At 29.8% G+C, this 17,274-nt stretch overlaps 1 protein-coding gene across 2 annotated transcripts in view; it reads right to left on the reverse strand.

Moving 5' to 3' along the window:
- Positions 1 to 17,274, reverse strand: part of LOC123258558 (furin-like protease 2) — a 344,896-nt gene that overhangs the window by 311,892 nt on the left and 15,730 nt on the right. For both annotated transcript variants that reach the window (XM_044718641.1, XM_044718642.1), the window contains exon 2: positions 14,412 to 14,941. In XM_044718641.1, the coding sequence (XP_044574576.1) occupies positions 14,412 to 14,618 (207 nt within the window). In that variant the 5' untranslated portion in view covers positions 14,619 to 14,941. The remainder of the gene's footprint in view (positions 1 to 14,411; positions 14,942 to 17,274) is intronic.

Genomic DNA, 17,274 nt, shown 5'->3' on the forward strand with positions numbered 1-17,274 from the left:
AAGTACGTGTACTGACAATGGATACATGTTGCATGACAATGGATGAGAATACAACTCCTTTCTATCGTCCTAATTTATACAAACCTTGGCACAGAAACATAAGAGCAAGAATATATCCTTGCAATCAGAAAACCCGAGGATAACTCTTTAATTATTTAAAAATTGAATATAATTATAAATTGTTACTTTTTATTATTATGCTTTAATTATTTGAATTTTGTTATATAATTCATAAATTGAAGAATTGTAAACTTGATGAGCGTAAATAAAACTATGAGAATGAATTCCTTATCTTAAACGCGACAATTGGTTTTCTTTAACATTATTTTCTTAGGTTTAAGATTATAATTCTTTAATCAAGTTTACTCAATAATCAGTGCATAATATTTTTAGACAGTTTGTAGTATCTTCTATGAATCAAAATCCGGACGTAACTTTCAAAATTTACATGATTTTTAACCTATATAGTAAAGAATAGAATGATGAGAACAAAAATTAACGCTAACACACACCTACATACGAAGAGACACCGTCGTAGGAATAGTCAGAATAGCTTTCTAGGACCTCGAAACGTGGATATCTAATGAGAACTCGATTTTCGAAAATCGGAGTGAAACCAATAACTTCCCGATTTTTTGAAAATCATTGATTTTCATAGACTACTGATTAGTCAAGCCAACTCTTATTATAGTATTCCAATTCTTTTGTAATTTTAGAACTTGAGATCGAATTATATAACTTATGAATATTCGAAGATAACTATATTATAATTATAATTTATGAATAACTAGAGAAATTTAATATAAAATTTACCGTATCAATACAGAGGAAGTATTAAAGATATTCAATTTTTAAATGTTCACAATCTATTATTCAATTTAAAGGATGAAAGTTTGCTAAAAACATTAAAGATGAAAATAACGTGGCTGTTTACACAAAAGTGTTTATCGAACAAAAAAATTTTCCGTGCATATATTATGGGATTTTTTTGGTTACCCAGTATCCGAAAAGAGAAATTTGTCAGGCAAATAAGTATACTTTTTTTTTTAACAATATTATATCAAATAGATACCAATTGTAAATCAAAACAGGTGATATGGTGCAACGTCAAATCGATAGATTATTACAATCGACTTCTTTCACAAAAAAAGTTTATGTACAGTTCTACATTGATTGATACTAGTTCTACATTGAATGTTACATTAAAATGTTCGGGGGAAATTTTCAGATTTTTTCACTCAACCCAAAAAGTGTGATAACATGAAAAAGTTTATTTCCGTAGCTAAAAAATCCGGATATCACCGCAATTTCTCGGATGTTTATCGTCCTTTTCAATCCGGGTATATACTCGACAAAGTAGCTTGTCACCTACGTCAATGTTAAATGATAGATGAAAATATAGACGAAAAATTAATATTGACTTGATCTTGAAGGGAAAACGGATTTTCCGGGAAGAGAAAATTTTTTTCATATCAAGTCATGAATATTCAGCAAATATAAATAATTTTATAATAATAGCAATAATATTTAAAATATATCCATCATCTGAAATCCTTGTGTAATTCAAAATAGGATTCAAATCTATTTCAGTGAGAGTAATTGGAGGAATTTGTCAAAAAGCTAATTAATGATGATTAAATCCAACATGGTACAATGGATGTATGTAATAATAAAATTGATTAATCTAAAAGATAACTATTGATTAAATTTATATTGTTTTAATTAATTATGTTTAAAAGTAACTACACGGAAAGAAAAATATGGGAACTATTCCCATAATTTTATGGGAACAGTTCCCAAGCAATTATAGGAACTGTTCCCATGAATTATGGGAACTGTTCCCATAATTATAGGAAATTTTCCCAGAATTATGGGAAAATTTCCCATAATGATGGGAATGGTTCCCATAATGGTATAGGAGTGGTTTCTATAATTATAGGAATGATTCCTATACAATTATAGGAACCATTCTCATTATATTATGGGAAATATTCCCATAATGATATAGTAATGGTTCCTATATCATTATGGGAACTATTCCCATGATGGTATAGGAAGGATTTCTAGAATATTATAGGAATCATTCTTATACCATTATGGGAATCATTCTTAAAATAAAATAAAGATTAAATCTTCGTGCGGAGTGAGTTCGAAATGATTCCTATAATATATACACGGAAAAAAAAAAAATTAGGCAGCCACATAATTTTCATGTTGTAGGCAATAATAGTTAAAACAACAATAATAATTAAATAATAATAATAATAATAATCTATATTATTAAGAGAATAAGGAAAATTTTGTGGCCAGTGTATTTATGTGATAAAATGGGTTTTTGCTTGGAGTTGTGCCTTTTCAAGGTTTCATATCATTCTCACCAATAGTCAATTTATTATAATAAGAATTTAGGCTGAATTCGAAAATGCTCTGTGTCTAGATACATAATGAAGAAATGACCTTGTATCTGGTAAACTATTGACATTTTTGAAAATATAAGCTTATCTCGATATTACACTCATCAAGAGCTTTCATTTGAGTACCCACATGCATTTTTTATATATTTTACATATATACATACTACCTGTTACCCGCCCGCTCCGCTGGGCGTTTATAGAATTGTATTTTTAGATCTAGACTTGAAATTTAATTGACTTACACCGATTCTAAATTCCATCGGATTGGCCTTTACCTTCTATCCATGTGATCATTCTAGCTAATATTTATTGTAACTTTTAATGTGCAATTAATATAACATTCCCGTGGCTTTCTTCAAAAGATGAATAATAATTGACACGAAGAAAAAAATTTGAAATGAGCATTGAAAGTTTCAGTTAAAGTCATTGTAGGTCTCATAAGTGCAATTGAAATCTGCCTAGCTCAAAGTGCAGCGAATTTTGCTGTTAATTAAAATTTCCTCCGTAATAAAAACAATTCATCGGTGAGTGATCAGCAAAAATAAAATGTATGTTAATCTTTTAGTCCGTTGACTGAATAGCTACATGTAAAGTAAAATTTTGGAAACGTTATAATGACTTTTTAGCCGCTGCCAAAGAGACGATTGTTGTAAGAAAATATAATTATTAAGAAAGAAAAATATCTAAATCGGTTGACCTTGGAGGCCATTTCTGTGATTTCCTGTTTCTCTTGAGATTCTATCAAATTTTATATCTGTAGGAACAATATGAATTTTTTGACAAATCATCACTCCTGCACTTCTATGTAGGGAAGGAATTTCGTAAGATCTTATTCGAGATGATTACTACATTATAAACAAAAGGTTCCAACAAAAGTTCGAGGCCATAGAAACTATTGTTTAAAAATAAGAGATTTTCATTGTTAACGCACTCGCAATCCCTTTTGGATTGGAATTCGAGAAAATCCATTCTTAGCTTAACTTGACATCATACACAAAGATTCCCACCAAATTTGAAGTCTGTAGAAGTTATAATTTGTAAATTAAAATTGTAGATTTTAAGACCCAGCCCCGCAATCCCTATCAGGAGTTGAATTTGTTAAAGTCCATTTTGAGATGATCTCTTCATTAGAAATGAAAGATTCCTATCAAATTTATAGTTTTTAGAAGCTATATTTTGGAAATTAAGATTTTTTATTGTCAACACTCACTCCCGCGATCCTCATTGGATGTGATTCGTTGTAAAATCCGCTATTAGATCATTTCTATATCACATATAGAAGACTCCTACTCAATTTAGAGCATGTAGGAGCTATATTTTGAAAACCAAAATTTTTATTTGTTAACACCCACTCCTCAATCCATATTTGGAATAAGTTGTCATAAAATCTTAGATCATTTCTACCACACATATAGCAGATTCTTACCAAATTTGGAACCTATAAGAGCTATAGCTTGGAAATTGAAAATTTTCATTGTTAACACCCACCCCCGCAATTCATATTTGGAGTAGGTTGTCATTAAATCCGCGCTTAAATCATTTCTACCTCACATGTCGCAGATTCTTACCAAGTTTGAAGTTCATGGGAGCTATAGCTTGGAAATTAAAAATTTTTATTGTTAACACCCACCCCCGCAATCCCCTGTCGGCTAAGCTATCGTAAAATTCGTTCATAAATGATTTATACATCACTTACAGAAAATTCCTACCAAATTTGGAGTCTGTAGAAGCTATAGTTTGAAACTTAAAAATTTTCATTGTTGATACCCACCCCCACAACCCCCTGTGAGGTGATCTATCTTAAAATTCATTCATATACTATTTCTACATTTCTGACAGAAGATTCCTACCAAATTTGGAGTCGATAGCAGCTATAGTTTAAAAACGGGAATTTTTCATTGTTAACGCCCCCGCAAATCCCTTTGGGGGAGGAATTTCTTAAAAACCGTTCTTAGCTGACCTCTACATACCAAAAGTAATATTCCTACGAAATTTCAAGTTTCTAGGTCTGATGGTTTCCGAGATATCGTGATAAGTGATTATATAGATAGGAATCTCTCATAATAATATAGATAAATAATATATATAAATATATAAAATATATGAAAAATTGATGTGGGTACTCAAATGAAAGGTCTCGATGAGTGTAATATCAATATGAACTTATATCTTTAAAAATGTTAATAGTTCACAAGATACAAGGTCATTTCTCAATTATATATTTAGAGATAGAGCATTTTCGAATGCAACTTAAATATCTATTATAAATTGACTATCATCATAAATTGACTATCGAACAGAATGATGTGAAACCTTGAAAAGGCACAAATTCATGTCAAGTCCTTTGCAATGACACTAAATTTCACTAAAAAATCGATTTCATCATGTGACTATCCAGGAGTCAAAATTGTTCTTATTCTCTTAATAATATAAATTATTATTATGATTATTATTTAATAATTATTGTTGTTTTAACTATTATTGCCTGCCACATGAAAATCATGTTGCTGTCATATGAAAGTCATGTATCTTCCACAGGAATGTATCATGCGGCAGCCCCAATTTTTTTTTTTTTCCATGTAGGATTTAAACCTATATGTTGTGGGAACCATTCCTATACTATTATGGGAATGGTTCCCATAAATTATGGAAACCATTCCTATAATAGTATAGGAATGATTCCTATAGCATTATGGGAACCATTCCCATAATATTATGGGATTAGTTCCCATAATGGTATAGGAATAGTTCCCATAATTTTCTTTCCGTGTATTAAAATTCGTTCTACATAGGTAATTAAATTAAAAGCAGAATGTTACCTTTGATTCTGATTCTATTTCATACATTTTTTTATTAATCTTTAGTTATTCTTTGAGTATTAAAATAATGAAAGTAGCTACTTTTACTCTGCGTAAACTTTAACTGAATTAACTTTGTAAAGCTTCTGAATTAAGTAGCATTAAAATTTTAATTAGTCTTTAAATTGAAAACGGATTACAGAAACAAAGAATATTGAATAAATGAACGTCGTCTTATTTCAATAACTTGAGTATTTTAAACGAAACAATCATTAATTATCGTTCAATAGAAACTATTATGGATTAAAAGGTTCATTTTCAAGTTATTATAACAATTCGTTACATTATATAATTCTTCGAGTAATTAGAGGAGTGAGGGGAGGAGAGAGAGGACAAAACGGGATACTTTAGAATATCTTAAGTTTTTGGGGAATGAAATACGCTGAATCTCATTTTTTAGTAGTTTTCGAAGTAAATAACAAATTTTCAGTTAGCATCAAAAAATTTTTTTTATTTTTCAGGAATAATATAAGGTACCCCCTAAAAAGGTAAAAAAAAAAAAAACAATTATTTTCTAAAATTGAAACATCGTTAAAAAAATAACATTTTCTTATTGGTGAGTCCACGAAAGAACCCAGACAAATGAAAAAATTAACCAAAGAATAAAAATAGTCATTTAAAGCAATACACAGGATAAAAGATGATTTAAAAGTTGCGCCACAAATGATGTAAAAATCCAATTTTACGAGTGGTGTTAGTTTTGGATTGAGGTGATACAAACATTATTTTTTTTTTTTTATTTATTGAGAATTTGTCGTAAAAAATTACGAAAACGATTGACCCTCAAGGCCATCCCTGCTTTCCTCAGCTCAAAAGTCTAATAGAAGTTTAATAAAACACTACTTTTTGATTTTCATAGTAAGAACTTAAAAATCTAAAAAAAAATCTTGAATATAAAAAAAATTTTTTTGCGAAATTTTGAGGGTAACCAATTCCCCCCCCCCCCCACCTACCGGCTTGTTCCCCTCCTTCTTTACTATACAACTAATTATGTACACACTGAAAAAAAAAAAACGATTTAATTCATGAAAAATATTTGCTTACAAATTTTACTCTTTTTACGAAATATTCAGAAAATGCGTTTTGAATAAAAAAATTAAAACTTTTTGATTATGCTGTTAATATAAATAAAATAAATACATATTATATCATCAATTTTATTTCAATATACATTCACGAGTAACTTAAGAATTTTTTTATGAGTGGTGGCACGGCGGACGTGGATCGCAATAATCACGATACATTTTACCGTAGCAGGGAAACATTGTCTTATGATCACTATACGTATTGACAAATTTACGATACACTTGAATCGTAGTAATCAGAATCTGAAGTTTCGTAAAAATAATGAAATGGTTTTCTTCTCATCAAGGTACTACGTTCACGATCCACTGAATAGCTACTTTTTTCCAAGCATTTCAGGATTTTCCGTTTTAACGAAGCAATTTACTGTTTTCGAACAAGATACACGTATACTTCGTTCAAGAATTTCTTTTTTTTAGATTAAGATATACAGTACCATTAATTCAAGATATTACCGACTTCCAAGAATTCCAGTAAAACTTAAAAATTCTTAGATTTCTACTAATTTTTAGACGAAAAAAAATAGATACGAACAGTTACTATTTAGCACAGTATAGCCAGTCCTATATTGAAAATAAACCAAATTTTTTATAGCTGGCACACGAATGATGTCTCATGGTAATAATAATATAATGGTTACTCTGCCAAAATAAATCATTCGTGTGGTTATAGGAATCAGTCCAGTGTTCCAAATCGCTTACCATTATTTAAAAACATGAAACCTTTTTTATTTTCAGTATACTAATGACTACTGTGCTCAATAGGTTCGTACCTATTTTTTCTATGTATATCAATATAAAAAACAGTCTTAAATACATTTCGGAGGATATTGAAATGAAAAATTTACTTTTTTTAGGTCTTCTTACAATTTTGATTGAAAAAAATTGTTTTTAAACAAAGAAAATAAAGTTTTTACTAAAAAGTGAAGTTATTTTAAGTTACTCAATACTGTACTTTTATTATTTAAAAGATAATATACTTATAATTAAAAATCTAGATCTCTCAAAACGAGATGATGGAAATCAAGGCAAGAAATTCTTGAAGTAAGACAAACATTAGTCTTCAAAATAAGTTTTTTGGATCAAATTTTTTTCTATCTAATTAAAATTATTTTTCTATAAATAGATATTGTATTTTATTTAACAACCATTATTCGAGGAAAGTTATAAATGCTAATATTAAATTAAAAATTATAAACGACAATTTATATTAAAAATATAAAGGCCAAAGAAGCTCTTGTATGAAGTTTACATCTGAAGGTTTATACCAAATATACCAATGCCATCGAAAATATTGTTTCGCTTGTTGATCATATTAAGAAAAAAAAAACAGGAGCACTTTTGCATGCGAGTATCGTTTTTATTGATCTTAGTCTAGCAACTTTCCAAAGGTGGACGCAAGCTTTTAACACATAGTTTGTGTTTTATGACTCATTAGATCAGTTTCAAACTGGATTTCGAGAAGGTTTAAGTACGCAGATTGTTTTGTTTCGCCTCTGTAATGATATACGCATGTGAGTTGATGAACACTTAATCACTGTAGCTGTATTCTATGGCTTCATCAAAGTTTTCGATAGTGTTGATCATTTACTGCTATTATTAAAACTTAAGCAATGTAATATTTCGCTTAGTGTTTTAAAATGGTTTTATTCGTATCTCAGAAATAGGCAACAATCGGTAAAAGTCGAAGAAAGACAGTCTTCCTGGAAGTATGTCAAGAATGGTCTTCCACAGGGTAGTGTTCTCGGTCCACTATTATATGCTATATTTGTAATTGAGCTAGGATAACTTGACTGTAAACATATCTTTTATACTGATGATTGAGTGATTTATCTGGTCAGAAAATTTTCTGATATTGAGCGAACTATTGCATATTAATGTTATTAATGCTACTATTGTGAAAATTAAGAAATTATGCTTTGATAACTTACTCAGGATAAATCCGAGCAAAACAAAGGCTTGCATTTATCATATGTTAAAAATGTAGTCTGTTTAACTTCTTCGAAAATATTGGTAATTGGTGAATGGAGAGCTTATTGAGTATCTTACATCTGTAAAATACCTTGGTGTAATCATTGACAATACGCTTTCTTGGCATGAACAGGTTATATCTGTTAGTCAGCTGGCTATGAATTATCTACCTCGGCTTAAAATGAACAGTAGATTGCTAAATACTGCAATGGGAAAAAGAACAGTTTGTGCGCTTATTTTGCCAATCTTTGACTATTGTAGCGCGGTTTATACGAATATTTCTGGTGGTCTACAACAAAGGCTCCAAAGGAAAATTAATGCTTGCATTAGGTTTATATATGTATAATGTGCCGCGGTTTAAGCACATAACTTCTTATAGGCGTAAGCTTAGTTAATTGCCATTGCAATACAGGCAGGAATTTTTAATGATGTGCGTAGTGTGTAAAATGTTACATTTAAATCATGACAAATTACTGCACAATAATTTTTGTATTTTATTATCTGTTAGAGACCGAGCTGTACGTCAGAATGATATGTTCTATCAACCTATATACAGGACAGTTACTCTAGAAAGTTCGTTTATGCTTACTGGAATTAAATTGTGGAATCAACTTTCGAACCTTCGAATATTGTTACTTTGAGAAGGTTTGAAGACATTAAAACATCTGCTTATAATTTGTTTTTAATAAAGATACGTATGTTGCTTAAGTTCAATATCTTTATAATTTTATATTAAATCCAAATTACATAATTTTACGACGTGATTCACTATGAATGTATGTTATTTTATACCGTATATCCTTTAACAACACTTGTTCTAAGGCTGATAAGTGAAGAAATAAAAAGCTTGTTGTTTCATTTTTATAGAGGAATAGACATGAATTTATTGTTGATTTATGAATAATTCGTAATTATGTAAGTGTTTTATAATAAAATAAAAATCCAAAAAATTATTGACAAAGTAAAAAAAATTAATTCAAAGCACAAAGTACACGGAGAAAAAAATATCGTTAGAATGAGGATACGTATCATTATTCTGACTATGCCTCGTATATTCATTTTTCTTAGAGATATTCTGTATAGCCAATTCAGCTATACAGCGGATAGTTAAAATTACGATCCGTATCATTATTTTAGGTGTTACATTTAGTTGACTTAGTTTAGTCAACATATAGTTATACAGATCGTCAAATTAACAAAACAGTTGCCTGTTTTGACGAAACTATATATCTTTACAAGAGCTATTCTCTGTATGCTTAAATCAAACAAATGAATCCTTAAATCAGATAACCGGATTGTTATTTTAAGGAAACATCATTTGAGGATACGTTGAATAGTTATTTTAACAATATCTTTTTTCCGTGTACGAATAAGGTAAAAGCCCCAATAGATGATCATATACTGGTACATGATCATCTATTGGGGCTTTTACCTTATTAATAAAAATAAAATTTCTACTCAAAACAATTCAATAACAAAACAAAAGTGTATGAAATCAAAAATAATCATATTTGAATGAATAGATTTATCTAAATTTCTGGTCAACAATTAAACATAGTTTATTCATTCAAACCTTTACAATGTGACGGGTCCATAAATTTTTTTTTTTTCACTAGCGTGTTATATACATCACACACACGGTATCATCAAAAAATTTGATAAATTTATTGCATCTCGACCATATAATGTCAACTGCAAGATTTATTATTTTTTATAGCATAAAAAATTAAAAGAAAAAAGTTTTTGTCAGAAACATAAATAGTTTATCTGATAAAATAAACAATATGAGTAACGCGAAACAGCGAGTGAGCACTTGCACTTAAATATCGTAAAAACAAATTCAAAGAGGGTAAATTAGCCAACAAAAAAAAATTCGATATCATCTCTTTAAATCTTCAGAGCTTAAAACAATTACTTTGACGTATGTCTCTCGCAAGTAATGATAAATTTTTACATTACGTCGAGTATGCTTTCATGTAAAAAAATTAAAAATAAAATTTTACGTTTAAATTCCACAATATACGATTGTATCAGCGAGAACATCTATACACACGAATAGATGCATTTTTTTTATTTTTATTTGTTTTACTATCTAAGGATTTCCTAACGTGTTAAAATCCACGTGACAAACTTTTATCTGGGCGCGTCCGACTACCGGATGTCGCGCATAAAACGCCCACACAGGTGAAAAATGACCTGAAGGCTGGTACCGACACGACTGGGACGCTAGATAAAATTTATCGACTCTACAATAGAAGACATAACCGAGTTTGGCCATTTTTGCTCCCCAGTGAATCTGGATATATGGTCATATGCATCCAATGCATGCTCTTTCCAAATTATTTCGATAAATATACGTTCAAAAAATAGATAAACAAAAAAAAAAAACAGAAATATTATGATTGATGCATAAAGTTTTTAAAATCCTCAATAATATTCAGCGATTATCAAGTTACGTCAATTTCATTATTCTTGAGAAGTGAAAAAAGATTTCTTCGAAAATAGCTTGAAGAATGGATTTCCAATTGACACTTTAAGATAAGTTTAAATTTTCTAAAAATTAGTATAAGTGATTGACACGTTAGAAGAAAAATTATTCGGAGTATAAGCTACAAAGTTTTCAAGAACATTACGCAGCTTTGCTGGTTATTACGGATGGATTTATCAAGATTCCAGATTTTTGAAACAATGTTCATTTGAAACAATGTTTGTATCAAATTTTTCTGATGAAAGTACACCTTCCATCAGTGTACGCTGATTTTTTATGTAGTTACGATAACTCCCTAACTATAAGTAGTTTTGAAAAAAAAATTTTTTTTATTAAAATTTACTGGCACACATGTACAAAACAAAAGAACTTGTCTCATTAATCTCACGTAAAAACTATCGGACAATTTAATCCAATTAAAATCAAATCGAGTAATTATATCAGTACAAAGCAATAAGTATATGAAATTTTCAATGAATGCTAACTTTAATCCCTACAATAAAAATACATAAGAATTTTAAGTTAGTCAATAGTCGAAACTCGAAAAAAACCAGACACAATTCATCAGTCGTTAAAATTAAGGCACGCGCGTAGGGCGCTATTCAAATTACTGGTATACGTTGTTGTATAGTCACCAAATTGGCTACAGTAAATTTATTTGGTACTTTCAATTAGCCCGTTAGAACGCGGTAGGGCGTTCAACTCGCAGCAAATAGATAAAGGCGGGAGAATAGATTTGAATTTAAATAATTATAAATGAGAAACTTTTTTTATGAAATAAATACTCTGATTGATTAAAATTTAATTTTAGATTGCTTTGCGCGCAAATCTATTATTTTATTTGCGTGGCGTACTTGAGTCTTGCTTTTCGATAAGTGTCTGTGGTCCCCCGGCTTGCGACTCCCTTAGTTGAGATGATAGTTGTGTGTACCTCTGCAACTCTCGTCCTCGGCTAGCATACCTTCTTGGTGTGACAAAATGGGACTAAGCTGAAATGACGTCACGACGACCCTTGAAATTCCCAGGTCATATGCAACCCGCATGGATGTCTGGTTTTTATGACCTAGTCTTGAGTACTCGAGTAGTTCCTTTTTTTAGCGAACGTTTTGGAAAATAAGTTACTTAAGAGATTATGTTTATAAATATTAATAAACGAAGATCTCTGGATTTTCCCAGTTTTGTATAGAGTATTCCAAAACATTCGGTAACTTATTCTAAGTGACCATTACAATGTGCAATAAAATTTTATCTTAGCTTATTGTTTATTATTAGAAATTTAGAGTTTTCTAACGTTTCAATGAGTTTTTCCCAATCTTTCTTTGGGAAATTTTACATGGTCTTTCCCGGGTATTTCCTAATACTTTCGGAGATTTAATAAATTATTTCATTGTGTTTTCCGATTTTCCTGCTCGCGTAGATTTTCTATTACTAGTGTTATTATATTATTAAGTTTCCTGATTTTATCTACAGAGAGCGTTGCGATCAGCCCTACGGATACACAACGTATAAAATCCAGGAAAGGATATATTGCGACACCTACATGCGCCAATCAGTACTGTCTACACGCAGAAAAAAATTTTGTTAAAATAACCTAAGATATGTTCTAGTAACAAATGCATTTGTTAACATAGGGATAACAAATTATATGTTAAAATAACAAAATTTAGGTTATAGCAAGTTATTGATTTGTTATAACAACAAAACAATTTGTTTACTATAGCAAAATCTTTAAGTAGATTCGCCAAAATAATTTAGTTGGTATAACAAATTTTTTTGTTGAAACAGCAAAATTATTCTATTAAAATAACAAATAAATTTACATTAAATGTTACATTAAGTTTTATAAGAATCCATAATTTAAAAATATGCTATAATCAGTGATATCTGATTTGGAAAATATTTTAGCAACAAATTAGTTTTGTTATTGCAATAAAATGATTTCGTTAGGACAATATTGTTAACAAATTGATTTGGTCATTTAACAGACTGGTTTGTCAGTACAACATGAAACATTTTGTTAATGCGATTAATGGATTTGTTACTATAACTAAACTCATTTGTTACCAGAACATATTTTTCAGTTATCCCGTCTTTTGTTATTTCAACAAAATCATTTTTATGCGTGCATGTAATTGTTGGCCGAGGCGAAGCCGAGGTCAACAAACATGAGATCTGAGGCTTTCTTATTTACTTCTCGAGGAGTGTATACTATTTTTTTGTCCGACGAAGGCGGAAAGCGGCAACTTTGTTTAGCGCAGCGGGACGAAAGTTGCCACTTTCCGCCCGGAGGGCAAAAAATAGTATATTACACACCTAGGGAAGTAAAGTAAGAAATGTCTCAGATCACATGTAATTGTTGGCCGAGGCGAAGCCGAGGTCAACAAACATGTGATCTGAGGCTTTCTTATTTACTTCCCGAGGAGTGTATACTATTTTTTTGTCCGACGAAGGCGGAAAGCGGCAACTTAGTTTAGCGCAGCGGGACGAAAGTTGCCACTTTCCGCCCGGAGGGCAAAAAAGTAGTTACGGACAGTGCCATAGATAGCTTAACTGGTAGAGCTGTTGGCACGTAACCGTAACCAAACGATCCGGGTTCAACTCCCGGTTTGAGCCGTCCGAATTATTTTTTCGGATACCGAAAAATGATACCCACTGAGTAGGTCCCCCCTTTCCCTTTATATTTTCTTCCCTTCTTCCCCAAAATTTGTGGATAATCGAAAAATCCGGCTGCAAAATATGACTCGAGAGTAAACTCGAGAGCTCTAACGAGTAAAACGTAAAAAGCTTATAAAAAATTAAAATTAATAATTTAAAAAGTTGAATAAAATGTAGCCGAAAATACTTCTAACGATTAAAAGTATATGTGATACAACGAGAATAACTACTCATTCAGGTACATAAAAGAAGTGTGCAAATAATTTTCAGTTCGAAATTTTACAAACGTTTTCCGAGTATAAGTGGCTCTCCTTTATTCAATCAATAACTTTCAAAATGACAGCAATTGCAAAGTTTCAAAATTTGCGAAAATTGTCAGTTTTACTGGTTCTTGGCGTAATGAATATCGAATTTGATCTTATTAAATTCCTGTAAACTACATCTAAAAGCTTATTGAATAGACTGTTATTCACCTATTCATATATTTGAAGAAAATTAAAAATTTTGTATTTTTACGGTCCATTTGATGAAACTTTACTTTTGCATTCGTTTTTACATTTTTCACATTTTATTATATAAATTTATCTATGTATATTTTCTCCATTGCTATGCATTAGTGTTTATATTGCTAGTGTTGTGATTTTATTTGAATAAAGAATTTACTTCAATTTCAGGTGCCGAATGGCACTTTTTTTGTCTCAGTGTACACTTTTAATGGCATGACAGTATCAATATTTTTAAAATTTATTTTTTCTAAATATCAATATTTTCTAAGTATCAATATTCTTTATAATTCTCCTAAATCAAAATAACGTTGAAAATTTTCACAAATATTGTAGTGTCCAAGCTATACGATTAGTCCTATCCGATATATTTAACAAATTAATGATGACAGTAAATAAAGTTGTAGATAAACACATAAATATTTAACACGAAAACTTACCTGGCCTATGATATCAAATTCATGTTTACCAGCTATCGCAGCTGCAGCCTCCGGTCCATCGGGTACGTGAATAGCGAAGTGATTATGGTAGATAACTCGAGGTCGTACAATTTTGGTCTCTGCGGGCCTACTGGTATCAAGCTCACGATTTGCCTTAACAATAGCAGCGAGCAACAGAAGCCCCAGGATCGCCACTTCAGAACTCATTCTACTGGAAAATCCTTTATCGTTGCTATTCTCTACAAGCACTCGGTAACAGCCTTGGACACACGCTAAGATCCGAGCTGAAGCTTTACTATTTTCGCTTTTATAAACTGAGGATCGTCTGCACGTGACTAGATTTTATAGGATCTCTGAGTCATCCGGTTAGAAATTGACTTACGCAATGCCTGTTTATTTTTATTCTTTATCTCTTTGACGCAAATATTGTTTCCAATTCCCTCTTTGTGTTTACTTCGATACGCTTGATTTCGATTGGGAATATTTTCATTTAAGCTACACTGAGATTTTTCCTTTATTGAAATTTTTATCTGAAACATAAAAAATAAATAATCTTATCGATTTATTATTTTTAATTTTAAAATATTCTTCATTGAATAATTCATTTGAATAAATTGTTAAACAGAAAAGAAGGCAACGGGAATTTAAATAATACACAGATAAAATTGTTTTCTAATAAAATGATGTTTCTAAGTAAAAACTTAAAACTTAAAAAAAAGTGACTATAAAATTTTAGTTTGTTTACGGCCTTAAAAACGGTACACACTTCATACGTGTTAAAACAACACACTTAGGGTTTATGGTGAAGTTTTAATTTATCCTTAATCTACTCAAAATGTTTCAAATAATAAGCTATATTCCATTGTTTGTCATTTTTGCAACGTTATTATTTGTTTCTCTCCATTATGAACACTTTTTCTGTAATATCAAAAAAAAATGTTTTTTTTCTTTAATGTCAATAATATAAAGTCAAATAATATTGACCGATACATACTGTTGCTTGTCACACAATGAACTAACATGAAATCAGATTTCTCATCAAACTTAAAGAACTTGATGAGACGACGAGTATCATTGCTGGAAACAGCTATGAGCAATTTATTTTTTTAAACAACGTCACAGTAAACCATTTTCGTAAAGGATTTAAATCGAATGAAAAAGAGACTTTTAAATTTTGTAATAATATTTATTTTAATACACTACTTTTTAATTTATTTTCATTTTTTTATGAATAGAAGAACAAAATGATATTCCATAAATACTGATGGGTGTCTAATTCTCTACTCCCACCAGTCTTTGATTTTGCTCGTCCACAATCATAAAAAATATGAGGAAAAAAAATTAAATTGTCAAATATTATTGCTTGTTAATTGTGGTTGAGACTTTGAGTTAACGATTTTTAATTAATTAAATGCGTATATTTATTTATTTGTATAAAAATGTCCTCGGCAATTTACAACAATATGTTACATTTTCATGTGTTGAATGTTTAGTAATGATTTTATAGAATAAATAGCATCTGTAAAGAGAAAATAGATTTAAGAAATTTAAGGAATTTTTTAAATTTGAAAGAAAAGAAAAACAAAACAAGAAAAAATTTTTAGTAATTGATAATAGATAATCACATATTGTGGTTGTTATTTCTGCTAAATTTTTTAGAGCTTTATTTTATTTATTTATTCTTTTATTCATTTTCACACCAAAAAAAAATTGCTTTTGTATCTACGTTCAACACTGTAGCTGACTTGAAATAATTAAGCGATCTAAATGCATTAAGTGGGCATCCACTGATGTATGCTTTAATATTGTATATTCTTATAAAATAGGAATATAAATTTTTCATTTATTTTCTCATTCCATTCGTTTTTACTGTACACGGAAAAAAGTAAACCGTAATATTTACTCGGATTCTGGTTAATTTTTATAGTTTCAAACAGTAAAGCGGACATCGAGGTGGCAAAAATATAAATATTACAGAACTTAATGTAGAAAATATAAAAGCCACAATTTATAATTTAATATCCAAAATAAGTGATCAGTATCTGTCACTATAGTAAATAACGACTCTTTCATCTTAAAAAATTACAGTTTCAAACAGTACAAATTGCCATTTCAATATATAGTCCATATTATGAGGAGAAGGGGAACTCAGATGAAAGAGAAGGGGGGCTCACTCTGTACTGGGAGAATTTAACATTTGAAACAGTAAAAATTATACTTTTAAAATATACATTTTACCAGTCCAAGCAAGTCAATAATTACAGTTTGATTTTTAGCGTTGCGTTTAAAATTTATCATTTTACTTTGTAAATATTGACGTTGCTTGTATTAGAAATTTACTAACTTTATTTTATACTTTTTACATATCATAAGATCATTTTTTAGGTACGAAATAATAAATATCAAAGTCTGAATTGTTAATTATTATACTTTAACATTTTAGACATTTACATAGCGAATATTACTGCTTGAAATAGTATTTTCTTCCATGTAAAAAGTAAATTGTAAATATTATAAAGTGAATAGTAAAATCACGATTTTACTGTTTGAAATGGTAATTTTTAGCAGTTGATCATTACTTATTATAAATCAACTGTTATTTATTACAGTTTACTTTTTTCCGTGTACTTATGCGTTTTACTTTACGTGATAACTGTTTGAAAGTTTGTGTAATCGAAACCAAATTGTCTTGAAAATTTATATGAAGTTTGAAATTCATTACAAGTAAAGTTAAGTGATTGAAGTAAATGCTTTGATCGACGGAATGAGAAAACATATATAGTTTCCAATTACTAAAGTGTAAAACTGTTGTAGTAGACAAAAGAAATTTCAATTACGAAGTAACCATAAAAGTTAACTATTA

This window comes from Cotesia glomerata, linkage group LG2, assembly GCF_020080835.1.
Source record: "Cotesia glomerata isolate CgM1 linkage group LG2, MPM_Cglom_v2.3, whole genome shotgun sequence".
Lineage (NCBI taxonomy): Eukaryota > Metazoa > Arthropoda > Insecta > Hymenoptera > Braconidae > Cotesia > Cotesia glomerata.